This window comes from Arvicanthis niloticus, chromosome 2 (genome assembly GCF_011762505.2).
Source record: "Arvicanthis niloticus isolate mArvNil1 chromosome 2, mArvNil1.pat.X, whole genome shotgun sequence".
Lineage (NCBI taxonomy): Eukaryota > Metazoa > Chordata > Mammalia > Rodentia > Muridae > Arvicanthis > Arvicanthis niloticus.
Genome location: NC_047659.1, coordinates 106,459,459 through 106,476,133, shown reverse-complemented (window position 1 = coordinate 106,476,133; position 16,675 = coordinate 106,459,459). Strand labels below are relative to the sequence as shown.

At 41.1% G+C, this 16,675-nt stretch overlaps 1 protein-coding gene across 14 annotated transcripts in view; it reads right to left on the bottom strand.

Annotated features, from left to right (window-relative positions):
* Plcb4 (phospholipase C beta 4) overlaps window positions 1-16,675 on the bottom strand; it is a 355,587-nt gene that overhangs the window by 136,006 nt on the left and 202,906 nt on the right. For all 14 annotated transcript variants that reach the window (XM_076929818.1, XM_076929820.1, XM_076929819.1 and 11 more), the window contains one exon: window positions 6,297-6,395. In XM_076929818.1, the coding sequence (XP_076785933.1) occupies window positions 6,297-6,380 (84 nt within the window). In that variant the 5' untranslated portion in view covers window positions 6,381-6,395. The remainder of the gene's footprint in view (window positions 1-6,296; window positions 6,396-16,675) is intronic.

Genomic DNA, 16,675 nt, shown 5'->3' with positions numbered 1-16,675 from the left:
TTTAAGGGGAGTTAAATGTTTAAATCAAAATAATTGCTTGGGAAACCTTTTGAAAGGGCTTTGCTGTGTGGGCTTCCAGGGAACTTCCTACATTGAATGCTGTGCTTCACAACATAGCCTGGCTCCCTTGTCTGTGCCTTCCCTTGCTTCTGCCACTGGTCCTTGCAACTGCTGCTTCAGTTTGCCTGGCAGTAGCTGTTGGTACCAGCTGCCTCCCCTTATGTGCATGTAGCAGAAGCGTTCTGGAGGCAATATGCAGACCAAACCTGCTCAGGGCCCAACAGACAAGGAAAGAAAGCAAAATGGTGTCCCTCGTGTCAACTTTTCACCTTACCAAATGCAACTCTGTGCTGTCTTACCTTCTCAGAATCCAAGAGAAATGGGCAATGGCCAGCTCTCCCTGACAGGCAGGTTTCTGAATTTATCCTCACATGAAAATGTGACCTGAAGCAGTGTTACAGCAAGCAATCACTTTTCCATCCTTACAAGGAAGTAACTGAAATGCCCAATGCTTTTGTCTTTTCTGTTGCTGCTTTCTTTGGCCCTTTTTGGTCTGCAAAGCGAGCCTTTTCTACAAGGCTCAGTGAAATGCTGACTTTAAAACATGGAAGGAAGTGTTGCTTGACTCTAGAGTTAAACTGCAGCCAGGCCAAGAACACAGCTCAGTGGGGGAGCACTGGCCTGGGAAGTGTGAGGAGCACAGAGAGGAAAAGGGAGAGATTAAAACAGTAAAGATAGGGACTCAACTGAAAGACCCAACAGAATCAACCAACCTGGACCCTTGGGAGCTCCCAGAGACTGATCCACCAATCAAAAAACTAGCACAGGCTAGACCTAGCCCTTTATCCCTGTACATATGTAGCAGATGTACAGCTTGGTCTTCATGTGGGTTTCCCAACTAGATCAAGGGCTAGCCCTTAATCTATTTCCTGATTGTGGATCCAGTTCCCCTAACAGTGCCACTTGCCTTGTTTGGCCTCAGTGGGAGAGAATGTGCCTAGTCCTGCAGAGACTTGATGTGCCAGGGTTGGGGGATACACAGGAGAGGTGAAGGGGAAGGAGGAATGGGGGGAAGATTGTGGGATGCAGGGCTAGGAGGAAAGGAGGGCTGGCTATTGGGATGTAAAGTGAACAAATAAATTGATGGGGAAAAAACAGTGAAGATCCTTAAACTAGATCGGTGTGATTTTTGTCTACTGACACCAGCAATAAAAAGACAAGGAATCTCCTGAGAGAGATTAAGGATGTTTGGGTGTTTGGGTGTGGGGAACGGACTGGCCTCTGGCAAGAGACTGCCTGCAATGAAATATTTAAAGCCCTGTTCTGGATGTCCCTAGGCAAAAGTGGCTGTAAAGACTTAGCTGACTCAGATGAAGGGAACTGAGGGTTTTCTTTGCTGAGAAAGGGGAGCAGGGTGTTTTCAAGTCTGGTTGTAGTTTGAGATAACTGCATATATAGCCCAATGATAGTCATGTACCCGAAGAAGGTAGTTCTGTAAGTTTAAATTAACCAAAATACAATAAAACCCAGATCTTGAATCCCACTAGCCACACAGCAAGCCTAGGATATCCATGTATGACTAGTGGCTGCTGTCATGGGTTCTGAGCAGATTCAGCACAAAGGTTCAGTAGAAGAATGCTTGCTTAAGGCAGTCCATGAAGGACAAAGTGAAGGACAAGCCTCTTCCCTTGTCAACTTCACACATTTAAGCAGGAATCTGCGCTACAAACTAATGTGAGGCCAATGGGTGAAGGAGTCTGCAAGGAGGGGTTAGTTCCAGATGAGAGGGGACCAGAACTTTCTCTCCTTGGTTGACATGGGGAATTTTTGCTTTTCTAAGTAATTGAGAAACATATCTATAAAAGATGAAGAGAGCAAAGTGAAAAAAGACTCTAGAAGAGTAACTAAATTGTAGCAGGGGTGGGGATGGGGGAGTCCAGCAATTTGTCCTCGGATTTGTACACAAGTGGACATTACACACACACCCACCCACACACACACACACACACACACTAAAAATGGTTAAAACATTTTAAAGACAGACATGTACCTAGGTGGCAGACTGGGACAAGGGAACTTCCTGGCAAGAGATGTGGGCTCTACCGTAAATGCTGTCACCTCATCTGCTGACACCACAGCTTTAGTTGGTCATTTTCAAACACGCGATACTCATGTACTGCTGAGACTGGGTGTGAGACAGGGTTTTAGTTGCAAAGCCATGTGGAGCAGCATGGAGAAGGAACTGGAGACTGGGAATGGGAGGCACTGTTAAGAACGTACGAGAGAGCACAGAGGAGTGCTGAGAGACACAGACAACCCAGAAGCCCAAGGAAAGGAGTCCTATGAAAGACAAGGAGACATCTGAGATGTGCACAGCTCAGATGTATCTACAAAGCACTGCTGCCCTTCTCTTCTCAAAGAGAAACTCTTTAGGTACTTAATAGTAAATATTTTTTAGTCAACAAAATATGTTTTGCATGTAAGTAACTTATAAGTCAAGTTAGGAAGGAATAAAGGGGGTTTTGTTTTGTTCTGTTTTTGTTTGTTTTCAAAACAGGGTTACTCTGTGTAGCCCTGGCTGTCCTGAAACTCTCTCTGTGTAGATCAGGCTGGCTTCGAACTCACAGAAATTGCTTCCTTCTGCCTCCCAAGTGCTGGGATTAAAGTAGTATGCCACCTTTAATGTTTTAATAGAACCACTAGCTGGATGTTTTAATCTAAGCATAATGACAATGGAATTGGATGACAGATGCTATTGCAAGATGAACTTTTAAAATTTCAGTTGCCTCAAAAAAATTCTCAGGAATATAGAAACAACAAAAACAATGCATAAATGTAATATACATATTATATATATGCAATACACACACACAATTATTTAGGATGGGGAACTCAGTAACTATTAAACATTTTCACCCAGATCATGGGAAAGTTAATCTATTGTTGCAGATTCGATAGTCATTATCCGGAGTAGAAACGGTGCATGCTTCTTCACACGTCAGCTCCTACATTATGACTCTGCTAGACACTTGAGTTTCCTTTCTTTAGTTCTCCTTCTTCCCACTGGCAGTCAGTCGTCACGTCTCAGGGTTGTTTATGCACAAACTGAAGAAAGAAACCTTTTCCGGTTACATTTTTGCAAGTGTGTACTTTAATGGTTGTGACTCCAAAAACCTGCATCTTATAAAATTGGAAAGTGGTAAGAAAAATTGGCTGCCATCCAGCCCAAAACATGATGTAGCTTCCTGGTTTGATGTGTTATTAGGAAAGAACTCTGTTTACTCTATAAAGTTAAAATTCTTTGTTTTGTCTCTCACTGTGCTTCCTCATGAAATCACAATGAAGAAAGCGAAGCTTGGCTGGACTGTTTAACACTTGTTGGGTGTTTCTTCCCTCCAGGTTCACTTCACCCTCACATTCAGGGAACGCTGGCGGATTCACATGCCTAGAGAGGAACAAGAAACTAGGATTTTCTAAATTCGAGTTGCTATGATTCAGAGCCAAGGAAGCCATTACAAGGATCAAAAAGGGACAACAACTTCGGCTCCTCCATCCACGAAATCATGTGGCACTTTGTTTCCCAAGACAAATGTTTGTTTCTCCTATGCAATTGCTTACCTGGCACTAAGAAAGATAAAATTCTGCCAATGGTCACATTCAGTTTCTTTCAGGTGACCCTCCCTGGTTTGTGAGAAAACAAGTAATATTTCAAAGTTATCTTACAGATTTTCTGAGGCTGGAAAATCACCTTAGAAGTGTGAAAATCGTTTGGATCACTCCAGCAGTCAAGAAGTGATGTCTCACACCAGCCCACTCTATGGAACCATGGCACTGATGGGGTTAGAAGACACTGGCCCCAAAACAGCCCCTTGACATTTGACACAATAGTAGACTTAGGAAGGTCACCATCAACTTCCAATGTCCCCCTCTCCTACATTCCCAGAAGCAGGCTATACAAATATATGTGACATGGAATAAAACAGGCTAAAAGATCTTCATTTCCTAAGGAGTCCTCCCCAGCCCTGAAAAAGAAACATCCTGATCTAGGAAGATGGAGGGATGTGGAAGAACCTAAATTGTCAGGGCTTGCTTGCTCAGCCCTTCAGTTTACTATCATTCCCTCAATCACACCAGCTTGCTGATCTCACTCCGACATGACTGTCTACTCCCCACAGAGCATACAAACATATCTTCAACTGTCCATTTGCATCTTCTCAAGTTGTCTGCCTATCCTTGTTTCAAATACATTACATAAATGTTAGGATTTTTTCCCTACCACCTATCTGTGAGAGAGAACAAAGAGTAAATTTTGTCACGTCCATTGCCATCCTGGTCAGTGGTACCCAACCTAGATCAATCAGGTGATCAGAAGGAAGCATTGAATAAAACTGTTAGTCCCTGACTTTCTTTGCCACATTGTGTGATGTAAATATAGCCACTTACATAACTTACTCTCTGTACAAATAGTTGAAACCAATAAGCTGTTTAAATGATATGTATTTTATATCATTTACCTTAATAATTTGAGTCTGTAGTACCTCAGATTCCACATGACCTTTAAGGATTAGCATCTTATTCTCATTTCAATTATCAAGAAAAAAAAGTTAAGATAAATTTCAGTTATAGATTACATGTTCAGCCTGTTTGAGGCTCCAGGCTGAAGCACCAGCACTAAAGAATAAAGGAAAAGATAATAACCAGTCAAACCTGGTTTTATGTAATATTAAACACTACAATGGGCTTGACAGTTAAGCACATTCTACTGGTTCCTGGGAAGAGAAAAATAAGTAAAACCTCGTCTGTGGCCGCTAGGAATGCAGACTACTTTGAAACAGGCAGAAGCATTAAATAAAGTATGATGGTGGCAAACCACACGAAGGAAGACTTCCAGCAGCACAACGGACTTATGGCTTACTGAGGGGTCAAGGAAATACCCCATCAGTGAAGATTTCTCATCTGAGTCCTGATGGATGAGGAGGAGTTCATCAGTTAAACCTGAGGAGCAGATGTATCTCAGGAGGAGAAAAGAGTCCACAAGAGATTGGCTATGATTACCATAGAGGTTTCGTGGGGAAAACTAGTGGGAAATGAGACTGTGGGGAGTGAAGAAGAGGTAAATTATTAAGCTTTTGTTCTTTCCTTCTTAAAAATGTATTCCGTGATCTCAACTACGAGGGAGAAATAAAACACAAAATGAAACAAAACAAAAAGGCCAGAAGAAAACTACAATCCAGTGGTTGTTTCTGGTGGCAGGATATTGTTTAGATTTATCTTATAATACAAGACACTCTGTTTGTGTTAAAGTTACAGACATATGAATACTATCACTTTAATACGGGAAGTCAAGGTAAGAAACAGTGATGGCATTTTGGTTCATCGTTTGCTCTTTCAATTTGGTTTTCTGGAAATGTGACTCTTATAATAAGATACATGCTGTAAAGAGCAAGTCAAGTCAGCCAGCGCAACCAAGTACCTGGGCAAAGGCAGTCTCTGCTTATGACACTCTCAGCCTCAGGGGGCAGGGGTGGATGTGCATATCAGCCACAACACTCATTGGTTTGAAAGGAATCATTTCCAGCTCTAAGAGAATTTGTTTTACCTTTCCCTGTGCCTTAGAGAAAACCCTGCTTTTCATCACAAACCTTTCCCCAGCTCATCTCAAATCCAAGTCTTCAAGGTAAGGCTTCAGTTCACTGTTCCATCCTTTCTAGCTCATTGGTGGCTCCATGCCTGGCTCTCTAGAAAGCCTGGAGCCACTGATATTTTGCAAAGACATAAACAATAAGCCACTGAAGCAGAAGTGTGCAAAACTTTGGCCACAACAGTCTGAACAAGAAAACCAACGATAAGCACCAAGCCCAAGCACTGCTACGTGTGTAACAAATAGAAAGGTTTATGAGAAAATCTGGCCAAAAGCACTTCATCAAACCAAACCGTTACTGTCTGAACTCTATCTGTAAAATCACAACAGTAGCAACCACCTTATAAGGAGATCATCGGTGGAATGAAATACGACATATGGAATGAAATAAGACACTCATTGAGAAGCCAGCTTGGCACAAGGAGGTCACTCAATAAATGACACCCATCATTGCTATCATTTTATCGGGCACATAGTGATCATTCAACAACTCACTAGACAGTATATTATCACTCTACCCCATTCCTCACCCTCTGCCATTGCAATTTATAAGCCTCAAAGATGTTACTTATGTGAAAGAACACTCAGTACTCTGATCAAAATTAGATAATTTTTAGAGTGTTTTGAGAGGAGAAAAAATTAACAGCACTGTTACCTCTTCATATCTGTCAAAAACTGCTCCTTCTTGCAAGAAAGAGGGCACTTCCTTCTGCCAGTTAAATTCGTAAGGTTTGGCCATGATGGTATTCAAGACCTGGAGAAGAACAAATGTCTTATTAGTGTACAAAATTAAGGTGCAAGTGGTTATCAGAGCTCAAACATTTCATGTTTATTTTCTTTAAATGTGTGACAAAGGTCCATAGGGATCCATAAGTTATCTTCCTTCTTAAGTCTTCCTATCATCTGACCCCAAAACTCTTCCTTTTGTCTCTAAACCTGGAAAAATACTTCATATACTGTGAAATATCTGCAGAAAGAAATGGTCCCATGAATTACTTCAGGAACCACACACAGGAAGCTGCTGTCAGCATGATATACCAAAAAGCAATATAGTCACAATGGAGTGTAACTCGAAAGTGCTGTATGCTGAGCATGTGTAAGGCCCTGTGTTCAACCTCTATTACCACAGACAATTTAACTTTTTAATAAAAAGCAATGTGCCGAGGCAGAAATAGTGGCACACTTAAAATTCCCACTACTTGAACAGCTGAGATGGAAGTTCAAGGCCCATCCAGGGCAACAAAGAAAGACCTTGCCTATGTAAAAAAGGAAGAGGAAAGGAGAGGGGTTGGAGGAAACTCAAAAGGATACAATATAGTAGCTTTGTGGGTTTGCCAAAGTGTATGTAAGGAGGCATGGTATGTCTCTGTAGAGTTTCCTGTGTTCTAGGATGTTCTAACTCATACCAACTATCCCTTGCACTTTTTATCTTTGGGTTAACTTTGAAAGAAATAGCAAACAGATATCTAATATAAAAGGCTCACGTCAAACATGAAAAGAGAGTTTCTAACCATCTATGTTGCCTTTCACTGGTTTAACTCTGATTCTGCCATGATGAACACAAGTATTCAAACTTTAGCACCCAGAAGGTCATCGGTTTTTTGCCTCTCTACCTTCCTCGCTACTTAAATAATTCACCTCCTGCCTGAGTACTCCTTGCATGCACATGGCCTAATTACACACGGGCCTCTGGGGACTGTGGCAGCTGAAGGATCCAGACCAAAGGATGCTCTGCTTTCCAGGGAGCACATCAGCGATGGTGGTGGAAACCATCTCTGGCTTAACGTTCAGAGATCCAGGGATCAAACTACGGTATAAGGCATTTTGGGAAAATGGCAGAGAAGTATCCCAAATTTGTCTGGGAGCACTGTTCTCTGAGTTCTCTGAAATACTTCCTGGGGCACTAGGGGCAGCAACCAAATTACTTTATATAATTGACATAGTGAAGATGAAGACATAGCACCAGAAAATGTTAACCCAATCAACTGATTTTTAAGATAAGAAGCAAATAAAGGTATGTTTAATAATTCAACTTGATGTAGAGAAACACAGAGGATGAATAAAGGTACCTCTTAAAAGATAGAAAGGGGACTGGCCATTACCCCCTTTTTGTAATCACCTCAAATCACCTAAGCAGCTAAAAGATTATGGTCCATGCCAAAAGTTCTTCCATTTAAATTCTCAGCTTGCCTTGGAAGTCCTCACATACAGATGACCTGAACCTTTAACTTCCTCCTTCCCCTCCTCCACTGGCTAGAAAGGCATTACCTTACTACAGAGGCCCCAAGGGAAAGGAACCACCTGAGGAGGATGGGGATTTCAAGGGAATGGCCATCAAAGAGCTGACACAATGAGGCAGCCTTTCCAGTGTAAACACACAGAGAAGCTACTGGAAGGAAGCCAGCGGGTTTTACATGGGCCCATTGTCTGCCTCTTACACAACTGGACAGATCGGTTTACACGGGCAGCCAGAGGACCCTCTCCCAAGACTGCAGAGAGTATGGAAGGGAGGAGCTAGGAGGGGAGTGTCAGATAGGCTCCTTCATCAGAGATGACAGAAAGCTCCATCCAAAGAACTTGCTGAGAAACAAGTATAAGAGCACGGACGGACGACCCAAAGGGATTAAACAGTCAAGGGCATGTGCACCAGCAAAGAGGATGCCCTGACAACCACACAGGACAGCACAACCCCTAAAACTCAAGGAAAAAAAAATTATGTTTCAGAGACAAGACATTGACATGGAATTTCCAGTGAGCAAAGTGAGTTAATTGTTTGACCCTCTAAATAAGAACTTCTGGCGTTTGTAAAACAGACTAAGGCTATCATCAGACCACCCTGAACTCCCAAGTGCCTTGCTTTACTTCAAGCTAGAATCCAATTTGACACTGACATATCATTAATAATAATTTCCTCATTTGCTAAAAATATCTCCATCTTCATCAAGCCATTAAATAACCTTTTCAAAAGGAGAAAGAAAGAAAGAAAGAAAGAAAGAAAGAAAGAAAGAAAGAAAGAAAGAAAGGAAGGAAGAAGGAAGCCCACATATGAAGTAGAGGACTAAGAATGGCAATAAGTAGCAGTGTTGAAAGTTGAGGAGAAGAGTATTCTTGTATACTTTGGGTGAAAAAGAATTGTGTAATTAATTTCTATGCCCTTGAAAGGCCCCAGTCACCAATAGCCATTTTACCAGTAGGAATGATTCCAACTCAATGTATACAAAGCTTGTGGACAAAAACACTATTGTGCCATTGAAGGTAGAAAAACACTGGCTGTCTGTGTTCCTTAACTAGGCAATGGCTTAAATACTCCATACATTTAAATACTCTTGTGCTTATTAAAATCAGGCTGGAAAGAAATGGTTGTTTGCCTAACAATGGCCAAGTGGAAGGGTTCCTAAAAATACTCACAGTTTTTGTCAAGCAAATATAAATACCCCCAACATGTTGTTAAGCAAATAAAGGAACAAACATGATCCAAACTGTGTGGTGCTATTAAGAGTTTGGATGTTAAAAGTCCCTCAACAGCCTGTGTGTGGGAGCCTTGCTCCCTAAGCTTTGGTAGGTGACTGGATCCCCAGGCCTCTGACTTTATGAATGGTCTGGTACGTTTGTAGATCCGTAGCTTACTGGGTTTGAAGTTCTGCTAGAGAACTTATCTGCTTCTTCAGGCTTCCATGCTCTGCTCCACAGGGTGCTCCCTGCCCAAAGTCCTACCTACCACACACTCACAGCCCTGGGCCAAGTGATGGTTTTAATCAAAGTGTAAGCTAAAATAAATCTTTCTGGCTTTCAATTCTTTCTTCTTCCTTCCTTTCATTCTCTCTCTCTTCTTTATTTCTTTCTCTCTTTTTCTCACAGGAATGCAAAGGATTTAACACAGTACACACACACACACACACACACATATACACATACACAAGCAATAGTTAAGAGTTGGTGATGAATTTTTTGTGATTAAAAAATACTTCCCTCTATTTTAAAATATAGAAAAGTATATTAACCACAGATTTTATATTTCAGGAAAAAAATTCTCTAAACTGAAAGAAAGCTGACATTTAACAAATTATTTCTTTTTAAAAAAAAAAAAAAATCTGTTTTTAAAGTGTCTGTATTTTCCACCAGAGCTCTTGGCAAGAACAAACAGTAAGAAATGACAAGCAAAGCTGTAAACTGTTTCCTCTCTTCTTCTGGCCTTTCATTTCTTCACTGTCAACAGGAAGCCTCTCACACACAGGCTGTGAGGACTTGTCATTCAGCACCTAGCAACAGGCTCTTCAGTGATGAAACCTGCAGTAACATTTCACAAAGCTATGCTCTACTTTAAAAAAAATTTCTTCAAAATTTCATACATGTACACAAGAAAATATGTCCATATCTACCCGATACCCCCTCCTCCAACTCTTTGAATATCTTCTCCAACACTCCCCCATACAAATTCCATGGTCCCTCCCTCCCCTTGCTCTTTTTAATAATCCATTAATTCCAATTAGTGCTGCCAATATATGCACCGAGTTGGGCTGCACCCTGTGGCATGGGTACCCTTGTCAGTGACCACATTCTCAAAGAATGATTCTCTTTTGCCCAGGAGCTACCAACTACTAACAGTTCCTCGGGTGGTAGAGGGACCCCAAGAGTACAACTCTTAACCAATCAATGCCAAAACTTTGGATGGCTAGATCTTATATAAACAATCACCTGTATGTGAGTCAATGGCTACTATGGTTATTTCATCTTCAGAAGACATTTAACAACATCCCTTTGTGCTTCTTTTTGCTTCCATAATGTTTCCTCAGCTTTGTGGGGCAAAGGGCTGGTTGATGACAGGCATGTCTCCTTTAGGGCTGAGCACATACAGTTAATTATTCTCTACTCTGGCCACCTCTGCATTGACTGACACACACTGCAAAAAGAAGTTTCTCTAGCTGAGGCGGAAAGGCTCTGCTACTCTTGCTTTTGAAAATAAAATAGATTATGATAGTGTCGGAATTAGTCTGTCATGGATTCTAGACATTATTTCAAAAGCCTGCAGTGTCTGTCATGTTGAATCCAGTATGAAGTCCAATTGATGCAAACAGTTCACAAACACACAGCCCACAAAAGTAAAATGAGAACAGAAGGTAAAAAGCCAAGATTTATCTCCATCTCATGGACCTCAAAACTGATCAGAATTATGATCAAAGTGTGACTTTATTTATGGGATAATTTAAAAATTTGATGCATATGCAACTTTCAAAAACTGTCTCTATAAATGCATCAGGTGGACTTTATGACCATAGTACAGATTTCATTATATGAGGATTCTGCAACGTGTGGGAAACATGCTGAGTTATCTGGGGCATTAGAGAACACCATGGTTTAAATACAGTAAATAGCTATGCTTTATTACAGGAATAGCATTCTTTACCCAAAACAAGTCCCATGACTGACACTCCTACAGCAAATGACAGATTATATTCAAGTCATAATCAATTTATTTAATAAGTTCTACATGATATGGAATTCTCATAAATAATGACTCATAGAAATGGGACAAAACTATGTTTTACACATAAGTTTCCTGTTAAGTGGACAGCCATATAAGAAATTGTAATAGCTGGGTAATGGGGTACAATCTCAAATCAAAGTTTGTTTGTTCACATTCTTCCTGTCATCTCTGCGTCTTCCTTCCTTTCCTCTTGGTATGAGGGTCTCTCATAGAAAAAGGAGAAAAGTCAGAAAGTGACCATCTGCAGTTTCTCTCAACTTTATATACACTGTATGCCAGGGTACCAAGTGTTAGAATAGCATGTTCTGAGTCCAGCAACATAACATAATTCGGTCTGTGATGATCAGTTTTCAAAGAAACAGAATACAGCAAAAGTGCAACTGTCCCCCAAAAGAAGCTGATCCATTCCTCCACATTGCTTGAATGTTGGTTGTTTGACTGTACAGTTTCTCATGCATGCCATCTGAGTACATAGAAATCCTCCCAAATTCTCTTAAAAAGGTTAGATGGCTGAAACTGTATTAAAGTAGTTGTCCATGACTGAGAATTTCTACTCTGATAATCCACTATTAATCACTTTTTGCTTGGAAGCTCCTTCTGACCCTTGTTTCCAGGTATTCGAACCTAAACTTTTTGGTGTGAGAGGAAGCCCTGTCCTTGGAGAGAGAAGGGACATTAAGGGAGAGATAATGGAAAAACCAGCTTTGGTTACCATCTGCCTCTGCTTCAGTTTCTTCCCTGGGTTACCCATCAAGCTGAGAGCAGTTGGTTCTGCATACTCAAAGTGGGATTCAAACTAGAATCCTATGGGGAAAGTTCAAAGAGGACTCAGGCTCTCTTGGCTTACCTTACAGATCAGTGCTTCTCAGAAATGACACGGTCGTATTTAATCTCATCACTGTCAACCTCAATGAATTTGTAATCACTCAGGAAACATCTGGGTATGTCTTTGAGAATGTTTCTGGAAAGATTTAACTGAGGAGGGAATACTAGTTCTGAAGTTGGGTACCACCATTTGGTCAGTGCCAGACTGACCAAAGAAAGAAAAATGAGAAAGTTCTACACATCGCCCTTTCTCTACTTGCTGGTCTGCTGAGATATGAGGTATCCCTGCCATAGGATTCTGCTTCCATAAACTCTACAGTATCTTTCTTTCTCACTATGATGAACTTTACTTTCCCAAGACATGAACCAAAATAAATTCTTCCTTCCAGAAAACCAATACAGGTACCAAATAGCAATCACTAATGAGGGACTTATTACAGATGTATGACTGCAGGCTCCACTCTACTTGTCTTTTTAAAATGAGTATCCCAGGGAAGGGGCTCAAGAAGCCAAGGTATATCCAGCTAGGGGTGTGACTCTGATATAAACTAATGTTTGAGAACAACTGATCAAGTCTTTACCTAACAGAAGAGATCCAGAGGAGAGAGAAACCAGATGGGCAACAGGAACAAAAGGGAATGTAAGTAACAGACTGGTTATCTGTCTATAACGTACTTCTTCCCCGCCTGAGAAAGCCGAGACAAAGAGACTGATGTGCAGGCAGTTGCTTTTCAGTCAACACCAGGAGTCAATGCTGAAGGCCGGAAGTTACTGGGTAATTCCTTTAAACATTTCTTTCAAATATCTTTTTAAGGGTTAGGTCTGGAAATGGGAGCTGGGACCTTTAGTTTTAATTGTTGACTTGACACACTCCAGAATGACCCGGAAAGAGACTCACTGTAGGACTGTGGAGATTAGGTTGCCTGCAAGCATGTCTATGGGAGATTCTATAGACTATGCTAATTGAGGTGCTGATCATCAATTACCTTTACAGAAGTGGAGTTATATCACCTCCTGAGAGTTCACTGGTGATCTGTCACCCTTTCTCTATAGAGTTCCATTGCCACATACCGTACTGCAACTTGTTAACCTGAACTTCACTACAGTCAACTCCATAATGACCTGGAATCTATTTGCTGTTATAATGGCAATATATTGGATATCAATAAACAATGAATGAATATCTTTCTGTTTGAACAAACTCTCAAACAACCCACAGGAAATTAGTGTTTGCCAAATGACACTTATGCACCTTTCTGTGTGTACCTGTTCTTCCCTCCAGAGTCTCCAATGTCCCAATGTTCCGTTCTCAAAGGACAAACCCCACTGCTTGCCTGGAATGCAGTCTGCAGAACAAATTTCTATTATCTATGTTGCTCTCCAGCTGGTTGGGCTTATGGATAACTTCTAGGCTGGATATCTCCTTCAGTTTTCTATGTCCCACACTTCAGCCCACTCCCCTCAAGTGTGTACAGTTCACATTGGCACCTGAGTCCTGGGGAAGACGAATGACACCCCGACCTTATCTTTGTAGAATTCGTGGCTTTTTTTTTTATCCCTTTAAGAGGTAACCTTACAGGCCCCTTACGCCACCGCTCCCTTACTCTGCCATTCAGTGGCCCTTGGACTAGCTCTTCCCCAATTAGATAAAAATGTCACCCACGTGAATCAAACTTCTCAAAAGAAAAAAAAACTACTTTCCAGGCTCAACTTTTGCTTTAATTATCAGAGTATTTCAAAGGGGAGCTTTTTTATTTTATCTTGCCTTGAATAATCTTTCTGAAGGTTGCCTCAGGCATGAATATGTGTTAAGTCTGAAGACTACAAGACAAGATTACATAACACAGGGAAGAATCTGTGGATGGGGCAGGCCCAAATTCAAAGACTCAAAGGATCCTTTCTTTTAAAAACTATTTTCTTATTAAAATAAACACACACACACAATGAACTATTAAATTTAATCAAGATTCCTTGTAGTTAAACACTGGCTAAGCTGTTTTATAAATAGGCCACTGCTATTTATTACACAGGAGTCATAGGATGAGGATAAAGTTGAAGATCATGCATGACCATGCATAATGGAACTGAGTCCAGACCATATTTGGAAAAAAATACAACATATATGCACTAAAAACATATAAAAATAAGTTGTCCCATGCTCATAGCCCCAAGGTATTACTCTATGGCCAGAAAATAAGTCTCAGTTAAAGAAAGAGAGCATAAATGAACCTCAACCACACAGGAGATCACTTTGTGTGTTCAAAATGGTGGCATTTCAAACCTTCAAATGTTTTAAATTAAACTCAGTGATGGAGCTGATAAAAGAAAATCAAGACAATGTGAAGAAAGGTGGTCCTGGCTTGTATCAAAAAGCAAGGATGAACAAGCTATGGAGAGAGAGCCAGTAAGCTACAATTCCACATGGCCTCTGTTTCTGCCCTAATCTCCCACCATAATAGACTACAAATGTGGGCAGAAATAAACCCTTTCCTCCCCAGCTTGCTTTGGGTCATGCAGTTTAATTACAATAGAAGGCAGTAGCTGGGCACTGAAGGCCAGACTCTTAACTGCTCTGCCACTGTTCTTCTCCCATTCTTCTATTTAAATATATACATTAAAAAAACAAAAACAAAAGCAAGTTTTCCAGCTTTGTTTTAGCTTTTAAATGCATAAACCTGCAAACAGTGTACAAGGGGAAATACAAATTCTTTAAGTCAGTTAAATTAAGGGCTAAATATCTTTATAAGTGATGACCTTTTGGGTCTCTTCCTTTACTCAACTTTTTGGCATTGATTTTAACTATTCCTCAGTGAAGATGGGGCACTTGTGCCAAGTGTTTATGAATGTGAGTGAGTTAAGACTGTCCCACTTCAAATCAGGCTACAATAATATCTTGTGTATTCCAGGCTAAACTCACTATAAGGAAACATTATCACATAGTTATCTGGCCTGTCTTTTCCTTCAAAAGGACTTCTTAAACAGTCTTGGTCACTGGATATGGAATGTGGCTGTGCCTCTCTCTGTGTTATGGTGGTTTGTGTAAGAATGGCCTCCAATGTTGCATATATCTGAAAGCTTCATCATCTGAGAGTGACACTATTTGACAGAGTAGAGAGATTGGAAGGCGTGGCTTTATTGGAGGAAGTGTGTCACTGAAGGTGGGCTTTAAGGTTTTAAAAGTTCATGCACAGACCAAGAATCACCCTCCTCCCTGCCTATGGATCAGGATGCAGCTCTCAGCTACTGCTCCAACACCAGCCTATAGACTGGCCTGCTTCCCACCATGATGATAATAAAATAAACTTCTAAATCTGTAAGCCAGTACCAATTAAATGCTTTATTTCCTAAGAGTTGTCTTGCTCATGGCTCATGGTTTCTTTTCATAGGAAGAAAACAGCCACTAAGCCAGGGTCCTGCAGTACCCTTTATGGGCACAGTGAGGTGGTTCTAATCCTTTATACCTTCCTCTTTATCTCTCAGAGACAACCTACTCCAACGACTTGTTATGATCGCTTCACAAATTTATTAGATGATTTATCTAGCAAGTATAAAAGTATCTTGATTTTGTCATTTCTTTAGACTTGGCTCTTTTGTGAAGATCCCCATTTATACATAAATCAAAACCTGCATGTTTTACTCTTGGTAACGAGTCTTCTATTAATTGGGTTTCTAAGATAAGTCAAACAGATGACATATGAGCTAAGTGCAGCCAGTGGGAAACTTCTTCCCTGACATGAGAATAGGCATAAAACCAGGAGTAGGGGCTGTGTCTGTGGCTGTGCCTCTCTCTGTGGCTGTGCCTGTGCCTGTGCCTGTGCCTGTGCCTGTGCCTGTGCCTGTGCCTGTGCCTGTGCCTGTGCCTGTGCCTGTGCCTGTGCCTGTGCCTGTGCCTGTGCCTGTGCCTGTGCCTGTGCCTGTGCCTGTGCCTGTGCCTGTGCCTGTGTCTGTGCCTGTGGCTGTGCCTGTGGCTGTGCCTGTGTCTGTGTCTGTGCCTGTGCCTATGTCTGTGTCTGTGGCTGGGCTGTAGTGGTGAGATACAGGGCTTGCCTAATGTGCAGAATGTCCTGGGTTCAAATCTCAGAACCAGAAACAGTAGTAAAGCTCCAAATATACATAGCAAATGCTGCCTTTGGCTTTGTCTGACAGTCTGACAGGGTGACTGAGTCTTCTTTGTTCACTTCAGTCACATTAACTTATGTTGTGAAAGAAACATTCCAATTTTCCACTAGAAAAGTGAACAAGAGATAGCCATATTTTACAGTTCTATTAATATTTTGTCTACAGCTTTAAAAGAGGGACTAGCTATAATTACACATGAAGCTGTTTCTACAATGCATATTAAGCCTTCTATATAGTAAACAAACTGACAATCACAAATAAATGACCATGAGTCTAGCTCAGCTCCATTCCAGCCAGCTGCTGAATGCTAAGGGAGCACTTAACCTTTTAAGATTAAAGGTGTTCTTTGTACAATATACATAATATGTTTTCTGGACTCTCTTAGCTTAGTTGGATTGAGCATTATTTAGCTATAATGTGACTAGATTAAAGTCTATATGGGTAGATATTATTTAATACCCAGCATAGCCTTCCTGGAATATATTTCTTTCCCACAACGAAAGCCATACTAAGATGGGTTCAAGTAGGATGTCAGACAAAGTGTTACCATTGTGCATTGAAGAGCAAAGGGCACCACAGTGACAAGGTGGCATTCCCAGGACAGC